At 36.9% G+C, this 9849-nt stretch overlaps 1 protein-coding gene and 1 long non-coding RNA gene across 2 annotated transcripts in view; both read left to right on the top strand.

The window, feature by feature from the left end:
* Positions 1 to 9849, top strand: part of LOC148153362 (uncharacterized) — an 88350-nt gene that overhangs the window by 55707 nt on the left and 22794 nt on the right. The gene's annotated exons all lie outside the window — the stretch shown is intronic.
* ropn1l (rhophilin associated tail protein 1-like) lies at positions 24 to 5168 on the top strand. The gene is made up of 5 exons (XM_088001189.1): positions 24 to 1357; positions 2008 to 2131; positions 2370 to 2531; positions 3118 to 3293; positions 4220 to 5168. Exons 1-5 carry the CDS (start codon positions 1227 to 1229, stop codon positions 4302 to 4304), a joined length of 678 nt encoding a protein of 225 aa, XP_087857315.1. The 5' UTR covers positions 24 to 1226; the 3' UTR covers positions 4305 to 5168.

Here is a 9849-nt window from a genome sequence, read left to right as displayed (position 1 = left end):
AGATAATTTGCAGATGGTTTTCCTTTTGATTACAAGGGATATATTAATTGTGTAGGAAATGATGATGCATTTTCCAATTTGATTTCTAAAAAATCAAATTGAAAATCTGAAAAATAGATTTTGAGCTCAAATTACAATATTTGTCAGTAAATTATCTGATTCCCCTGAATTGTAATAACTAATATAGATTTTTCAAAATTGCATTTAATATTCTATGCACGATTTCTTGGTGATCTTTTTAGTTTAGATTTATTTATTTCTTAGTAAAGAAATGTGAGAGATCTGGACAGCTGTACCATAAAATATTTTAACTGGTTTCCAGAGTGCTATTTGTTTTACTTACACTTTTTTCACAACATGGCATTTGCATACAACACCAGAGCAACTTTGACGTAAATTTTGTGGAAGAAGTTTTTAAGTTAACGATGAACATGTGCTTTACATTTAGCCACGTCCATTCCCACCCTCCCAAAAGTAAAAAAAAAAAAAAAAAAAATTCGAAGCTGTCCTGTGAACACGCCCAAAAATCTTTTAAATATATTTATATTAAAAAAAATTAAACTATACACGTGTGTGTTTAATCGTGGAAATAATGAACCATATTTTGCCTCAAAGTATAACATTCACTCAATCATTACCGTGGAAGTGCGATGTATTAATCTGACACGATTTTTACACAGGCAGAAGGAAGAAAGAGGGCGACATGACAACATTCTTCACTCCTTACCGCTGAAGAAGAACTCCGTTGCCAGGCGACAGACATACTACAATACTGTATGTTTGAAATAGCTGCATTTTAACCGCTCGGCTCGCCTTTAATTTAAACGCCTTTAATTTTAGTCTTTGTCCACAGTCGTTATTCTCCAGGTCGGTAACTTAACATTTTTCGTCATTGTTTCAATCAGCTGGAAATAACTGAAAATAACAAAACGTCTCAGTGAAAAAAGATAAGCCGAAATGAATTGAGCAAATAACTGATCAAAAATATATATTATTTCTCATTTAAATGTAATATTTTTTCCTATGACTATTTTTTCTTTTAATTGGATAGACTCGGGTGGCTTTACCTTATAGTTAAACTTTTTACTTAATACTATTATGTATCGTTGTGGACAAAATTAGTCATGCTTCCAAGTCAAGAATATGTCATCATGTCGTCTTCTATTGGTTTTGTTTGTTATCTGCTAACCTGACTGACTGTATTGCAATGTGTACACACTATAGGCATGCCTCTTCCAGACACATTCTATTGCGCCCAGCAAATCAACATCCCTCCCGAGCTGCCAGACATCCTGAAAAGCTTCACCAAGGCAGCTATCCGAACACAGCCCAAAGATCTGCTGCAGTGGTGTTCAGCGTAAGTGTTAAAAGTCGTCAACGTCGTTTGGGATTCTGGATAGACGTGTGTGACTTTGCTGTGGTTTATTTATTGCGTCAAATAATTCACAAAAATGCGTCTCAAAGCTACCTTTCACCTGAGCACCTCTCTCCTTTACTACTGTCAGGCTGTAATTAGCTCCCAGACGCTTCCACGCAGTTTCTGTGGTTAAGCTAAATGCCTTCTCTTAACAAAGTAAAAATAATTAAATAAATAAAAAGTTGAACATACTGGCTGAATTGGAAGCATACAGGGTGTTTGTTTTTCTGCCCTAAGGATTGTCCTGTCTACTACTGTGTTAACCTACAGAGCTTTTAGGAAAACCTAAAATCGAGCAACATGTTGCAATTTCCTTTGTGCAAAAAAAATAATTGAGGTAAAACAAAGATCTGCTTCCTTTGAGAGATACCGAAAGCCACCCCTGCCTGTAAATTCATATCAAAATATTGTTGAAATTAGATAAAGATCAAACAGGGTGAAGTGTCACAAACAGTGCATGAGTACAACTCCTCTATTCATCCAGCTATTAAATATTATTAAGCTGGTTGAGGTGTACATGCTCATTTTTACGCTGTTACACTCTACATCAATTTAATGTGTGGTTATTACATGCCATAACTACATCCCAGATACTTTCATGCACTGGCCAAAGGGGAGTGTCTTCCAGTAAAGGAGAGGCTGGAGATGAATGTTGCCACTCAGAAGACTGACACTGGACTGACTCCAGGTCTACTGAAGATCCTCCATAAGCAGGTGGGAAGAGTTTGCTCAAAACTCTTGTTGTAAATTATTATTTTTTTTTACCTTCTCAATGAAAATCCCTCTTTCCGTCTATGTTGAGATTTTACTTATGCTGACGTTGCAACTAGACATGTCTACTAAAAGCAGTGCTGTATTACTGTTTGGGATATTCCAATAAGGATGCACGTACGTACGCTCACAGTTTTCACCTACGTATTTGCATCTCTCTTCTTTTCCCGCCCCGTCGCAGTTGTCTCCAAAGGAAACTTGCAGCAAAGAGGATGTGCAGCAGAAATGGAAGGCTCTCTGTCTTCCCATGGAACAACTGGAGGCTCTGCTGTCGTTGGGCAGCTTTGGTTCGGAAATCAACTGGATGGAGTTTTTTGCCCTGGGCTGTAGTGCTCTTGGAGGGGTGAGGCCTAACGCAAAGCAAAATCTAATTTCTAATGCTGCTTCTTACTTAATCTAAAGGTTAAAGCACAGGAGGAGAACCTTAGGAGTTGTTGTGTTTCTTCATCTCCTCGTCTGAGCGTCTAGTGGAACAAACCAGCCTCTTTTTTTTTTCTTTTTTTTTTAACATGAATCAATTTTCTCCAGTTAAGCCAATCGTTTTTCCACCTAGGAAAAACAGCACTGGAGACAGATCAAAGAGAATTTATTTCAGCATATAGATATTCCTGGGAGATGTGTTTGTGTCTGCAAAAGAAGAAAGAAAGAAAACAACAGCCAGGAATCAGGAAAGTCCTGTGTAGTTTTGGAAAAGATGCGTTTCAAGTCTGTTGAACACTTAAACCACATGAGGGCAGTCTCGATCTACACTCGTTCATTTATTTATTTATTTTATATCATTGGGCTCTTGTCTATTTCCTTATACACGTAGCATGTGGCATGTAATTGCTTTTCAAAGCTGAATGCATATTAATTTTCTTGCCAATTTATTTTTCTCTTATTTTGCATGGAACTCCTTTGTCTGCACTTCCGTCGTCGGCGTTCCCCAGTCTCTTATAAGCTCTATGAAGCACGCCTGTGAGATCCTGACAACTGATGAGGAGGGTGGCCCTTCGAGGATCCCATTCGATACCTTCTCGCATCTCTACACCTACCTGGCTGAAATAGATGGAGAAGAACCAGAGGACCAGACTGAGAACTTCCTCCACCTCCTGCAGCAACAAGTGTAGGTTTTTTCTTTTTTTTTTTTTTTTTACACTTACATGTTTATGTTATGTACTTAAACCTTAAATAATTTGAAACCACTTTTATCACATTGAATTATGCACAATTCTCCATTATGCTATAATTAAAACGTAGTATGAAAATTTATGGCATTTAAGGCAGCAAACAACTTAAGTTTTGGATTCTCAAAACTTAAGAGTATAAGTTTTAATTCTAAAAGTAACAATGATAATTTAAATGAATCCTAAAATCTCTGATGAGAACAACAAATATCCAGGTAGAATTATTCCAGAAGCTTGCTCAAAGCTTAATTAACATTAGGTTAAGGCACAAACTTACACTTCCAGTTCTAGTTTTAAAAATAACCGAAGTTTATTCTGGCAAGTAAATACTAAGTTAATATGATCCTGATGAGTACATTTACACTTCACACATTGAATCTTCTCATGTCAGCAATAAGATGAGCTCAGGGCCTCATCACAAACGATTTCACATAATGCATCAGATCGTTTAAATTTTTACCACACCATATCCGAATACATATAAAAAGTGAATTTACTTTGCTTTTATGTGGGATTGTGTGTGGACTGATGACATTTATGCTGAAATAAACGCAGCATGACGAACACAAAAAAAAAAAAAAAAAGCATCACATTGTCTTAAAAATGCTGAGAGAGTGCTGCCAGTATGTTTTTGTTTTTTTTTCTTTCTGTGCAGTGTTGACAGCGCAGAAAACACACACACACTGCTTTCAGTTCAGCTTGGTCCACCATTTGTGACAGTCAGTGTCAGTTGGCTAAGAAGCACAGGCAGTTTATGAGCTGAGCCAGTTCCTCTCTGCCTCAGATGATGTTTGTGAGATTGTGATATTCACTGTTGCGAAAATCCTCAGTGTTGCCTTAATGCGCTGGTCTCTCTGCCCGACAGCGACAAGCAGAACGGCATGATTCAAGTTTCCAACTTCTACCCCAGGAGGAAGGTTGTGCTCAAACAAATGGCTGTGGAAGACTAAAAGAAGCAACAGAGGAAAGGAAGAGAGTCATTGTGGTGAATTATTAAAAGAACCCATGAGTACTCCAACCCGTCCCGTTAATTGTTAGAAATACTCACTCTGTCTAAATGTTGATGTGAAGCAGCTAATGCCAGGGCTAATGCGATTGCTTTTTTTGTTTTCTGAACATGAGCAGAGGTACACAACTGCCTCACCGCCTGTGTTTTATTCCTCCTTTTCTTTCGCCTGGATTAGCCTAAGTTCATTCATCATCCACGCAACCTATCAGCTTACAGTCTCACCATTACTGGCCTTTCATCTTGGGTATTCATTCTTCCCCGAGCAAACGAAGAAGAGGCAGAGATTAGCACCAGAGCACAATTTCCAGCTCAGTTCAGAGGCTTGCGTTTTGTTCACCTTTGGGTCGTCACGCAAGACGCTCGCAGAAGAAGCGTATTCCGAAGACGGGTTCTCGTGTGGCACACAGAGACTCCGTTTTCCGCTGAAAGCATCCTCCGCTCTTACACACATGCACCGAACACTGCCTCGTGCAGGGCTGCAGCTGTGATCAATTCGAGGCGACTGAAGGGCAGATAGAACGGCCGATAACTTAATAACAGCGGTCTCTCCACCCATGTGACACAACACAGGCGGAATGTTGTCAGGTCTTAAAACAGTCATGTTCAGGATGACCCCCAGAGAAATAGTCTGGCAGTGTCTTGACAATAACAAATTCAATTCTGTGGAATCTTCCCAGAAAGCTACTCTGTCTGTAAAATAGCTTTTATTGTAAAAAAACATACAGATTCAAACATGTTAGTAAAGAAACTTCTTGAATGAGTTAATGTCATTCAGGAAACTGAGCTGCATTACATAAAAAAAAAATATATATATATATATATATATATATATATATATATATATATATATATATATATATATATATATATATATATATATATATATATAATGTCATTCAAATGTATTCATACTCCACAAACATTGTTCACATTGTGGTACAACACATTACACAATGTTGTTGTACATTACAGGTACAACAAGATTGTTTTTGAACTAGCATTAACTCAAAGTAATGCATACTTATGATGTGGAAGAAAAATCCATTGATCCATCCATACAGAAAGCTGACTGGGCGAGAGGTGGGGTATACGACCTGGAAAGGTCACCAGTTCATCACAGGGCAAAACAGAGACGCACAAAGAAGATTCTTAGACTTTGCAATTTACATGCTATGTGGTGATGGTAAATCACGTTAAATTGTCCCATAATTTACAGAAAAAACAAAAAATGTGGAAAATTCAAGAGGTATGACTGTAGATAACAGTCATACCTCTTAATATTAATATTAATGTTAATATTTAATTAATGCTAATTAATATTTAATGCTAAATATTAATTAGCATTAATTAATATTTGATTAATGCTAATTAAATATATATTTAATTAGCATTAAATATATATTAATGCTAATTTGTAAAATAATTAAATAAACAAAAACCACGCAAAAATAGAGACTTGAACTTGCATATTTCTGTTTTCTATATATAAGAATTCAGATAAGCTAAACACTGTCAATTCAATGAAGCTATAACTCTGTTCCTAGTAAGAGTGTGATTCACTTCGTTTGGGACCTATAGGCTCATTTTGTTGCTTAGGAAGTAGATAGTGGATATTGTTGCACTGTGACTCTGAGGTATATGAATAACAGAGGAAATTGGTGTTTCAACAATCAGGGAAGTGATCATTTACCCTTGTTGAGACTTTCATGTTTGATATTTCTTCTGCTGGCTGGTGTAAACAAAACAAATGTATATATACACACACACACACACACATATATATATATATATATATATATATATATATATATATATATATATATATATATATATATATATAGACAGACAGACAGACAGACAGACAGACAGACAGACAGATAGATAGATAGATAGATAGATAGATAGATAGATAGATAGATAGATAGATAGAAAAACAAAAACCAAGTGTGCATTCTTACAATTAAAGAGACTCACCTTGTCAGGTTAAACCTGTCCTTGTTGATTGCCCTGGTAAAGTAGATTATCCTCTTATTCATGAATAATTCACTCAAAGCAATACCCCATGAACTTGTTGTTTTAACATGAAGATGTATTCCTGTATTTACTGACCTTTTTGCTGTTCTGAGACCTTCCGCCCCCAGGATGCTATCAGCTGAACATCTGTTTTCATATCCTTTAGTTACCTAATTTCTAGTCTGTGCAACTCACTTCTATTTTCAAGATTCATCTTCGAGAAAACAATGGTCGCATTTACAGCTCCGGTCCTGTAAGCCCCATTGTTTTGGAGGTGTTGAAACATGGAAAGAGTATGATGTCATTGCAAATATGTCAGCCCTGTAGGAATCTCTGCTGCAGGGTGGACCTTGTTGCACCATTTTTATTGTTTCTTTTTGTTTTTCGAAGCTTTGCCTATAAGATCACATCTCAGGGGAATCAGGGAAAGTTGCAGAACAGCGTGTAACAGGCAGGAGGAGAGAAAATGGACACACAGACCCCACGTTAAGTGTTCTCGTGTGTAGCTGTTGTGTAACAGTTCTAAGGGTAAGGAAAAGGGAAAACATGATTCATGTTGTCTTCTGATGGTGCTGAGCCATAGCTCATTTATTTATTTATTGTGTACGTTTGCGTCTGGTGAATGTGGGAGATTTTGCCTAAAAAAAAAAATAGTTAACTTACTTCAAATGTGTCTTTTCCAGGGCGATCCAGGATGGGATGATAAAACCTGCGAACTTCATCCACATGGATGGCATGAATTCTGCTCCATAGCTTCTAGATTTTCTCTAGAACAATGTCAGGAGCCAAGTAGGCGCACAGTCAGCACATCTAGCTTTTGTTTTCAGGGAAAACATCTGACAGAGAGAGACTCAGCTTGCCTACTGCGACATACATAAGAAAGTCTGGAGAAAAATTATGGTTTGACTACGTTGATGATGTACATCTTTTATTGCAAAAGTATTGTAATAGTTTAGCATTTAATAGCTTAACAGTACGACAAATATGCTTAAAGGTTTTGGTTGTAACATAACCAAAAGTTCAAGAGGTATGAATAAGCACTGTAGAACAAAATAGTCCTAGATTAATAAAAACTACAATATTAGGTAATAACACTGTTATCACCGCATAGACAGTAATAGTGAAAAATTGCATCCTTTTTCAAGGGATGCAATTTGCTGATGAGGCAATTCTCTCTCTTTTCTTGTTGATGCATTTTTGGTTAAAAAAAGAAATGACAAAAAAATGCAAATTTTACTGCTGACTATTTACAGTGAATGATTCTTCTGCCTGCTCCTCTAAATTAGGCCCTTCCGAAGCAGCAATCCATTATAAGTTGCTGATGGTGTGTGAAAGCACCTCATTCAAACCCACTTCAAACAAACCAACACTTCCTTAAATGCAGATGGGGAGTAAGAGAAAGTAAAAAAAAAAAACTACCTCAGCTGTGTGACAGTCAATTGAGATAGCATCAATTTCTTTTTTATCTTTTAGGCTAATTATTTTTGTTATAGAGCGGATTATTTAAAATTTCTAAATATGACACACATTAGCCATTGAAAAATTGTGTTGTAGACTTTAAGTGAGAAAAAGAAGAAGAAAAAAAAATATATATATATATATATATATATATATATATATATTATTATTATTATTATTCCAGGACAAAACTGGGACTGTTTTCACAGCTTTCTTCACTTTTTGCAACGTCTTTAAGCCACATTCCAGCAGTCATTAGCATTTACGATCCATCTGCAGTTCCTTTTTTTTTTTTTTGCCTCAGTCTCTCATTTACAATGATTTTATGTACTGGACCAAATCTAAGAGTGTGCAAGCATCAGTGCCTCTTCTAGGAGACTTGAATTCTTTTTCTCAGTCTCACTTTGGGGTACTATCCTCTAATTATGTTTCTATGAAATGTTCTATTTATTATTAAAACATATTTTGTGTTAGCCTCCGGGCAATTTGTGGAATGTGATACCAATAAATGAAGTTGTTTCAACCAGGTTGTATTTAGCACAGTTTTTTTTCTTTCCATTCATCAAAAGAAGACTTAATTAAAGACCCTTTCCAGCCGATTGAGGTTAGTTAATTACAACTTATGGACAATTGAATTTTTTTCTGAATTAGAGCTGCCAATAGACGTTTTGTTTAGCCTTGAACGTGAGCGTTACTCTTGGAGTAGATGGCTTCTCTGCGTTGGCCTCACTCACGGATTAAACAATAACGCCAAGAGTGTTTAATAACGCTGACACAATCAGTCATTCTGCCTTTGGTTTAAAGGAAAAAAGCTGCATTTCCTGTCAAATTTTAGACAGAGATGCCTGTGTTAGAAGCGCTTAGATAAACGAATGATTTTGGTCACATTTTTGCTTCATCACGCATGCAAACACAAACCTAACAGTTGCGTGCTTGTGTCGAGAGGAGACTCACAGGAGATCTTTGTGCTACGTAGCTGCTACATGCCATAACAGAGAGCATGGTGTGTGTGTGTGTGTGGGTGGGTGTTTTGGTAGTTTGTGGTTTTAGGGGGTATAAATGCATGACTGAAAGAGAGGAGGCATATAAGAGCTTGTCTAAACCCTGTGGGAATATTATGCTGTGCTCATGAGATGTGTGCAGGCTCTCTAAGAAGTGTGAAATGGAGGAAATTGCTCTCTGATCAACCAAACCCTTTGATTGACATATATATATATATATATATACATACATATATATATATATATATATATATATATATATATATATATATATATATATATATATATATATATATATATATATATATGTATATATATGTATATATATATATAAAGAAAGCCCAAATTGCGTCCCGTTACATCCTTTCCACTTGCTATGCTTGACCCACTTCAGTTTAGGTCAAACAGAATTGTAGAGGACACACAAGATTTTGTGTCCTCTACAATTTTACATATGATTGCAGCTGTGTTCTGAATATCACATTTCCATTGACACTCATCATGAAGCATCATAAGCACACTGACAGTCAGGACTGAGACTCCTCAGGGACGTGTGCTTAGCCACCTGTGTGAAACTTTGCTCACGGGGGATTTTACAGCGAAAGATGAAAAGGGTGATGAGTCTGTCTACAATGAAGATATAGAAATCATGGTACATGGCCTGTACTTGCTTAGTGCTTTATTAAGCAAAGCACTTCACACTTCAGTCATTGAACGAAGCACTTCACACTACTTTCAGTAGCGCTTCACACCACCACCAGCAGGCAAGGCAGGTGAAGTGTCTTGCCCAAGATCACAATGACAGAAGGCGGGTGGAACGGGAATCGGACTGACTGCGGACTGACAAACTCTTTCCACCGTCGCCACTATCGTCCCATGTCATCGTTATACCAGAACAATAACCTGCAGGACACTAGGCCCGGTTTCCATTGAGAAGTGAGAGGTGGAGAAAGGTAGCTACTTTGAGTTTTTAGGTATCTACGTCTGAGCTTGACACCTCACGTCGGCGTAATA

The sequence above is a fragment of the Poecilia mexicana genome, unplaced genomic scaffold (genome assembly GCF_051168715.1).
Source record: "Poecilia mexicana isolate PSO_F unplaced genomic scaffold, ASM5116871v1 scaffold_20, whole genome shotgun sequence".
NCBI classification, from domain to species: domain Eukaryota; kingdom Metazoa; phylum Chordata; class Actinopteri; order Cyprinodontiformes; family Poeciliidae; genus Poecilia; species Poecilia mexicana.
Note: the sequence above shows the minus strand (reverse complement) of the source record. Positions and strands in the feature narration are given on the sequence as shown.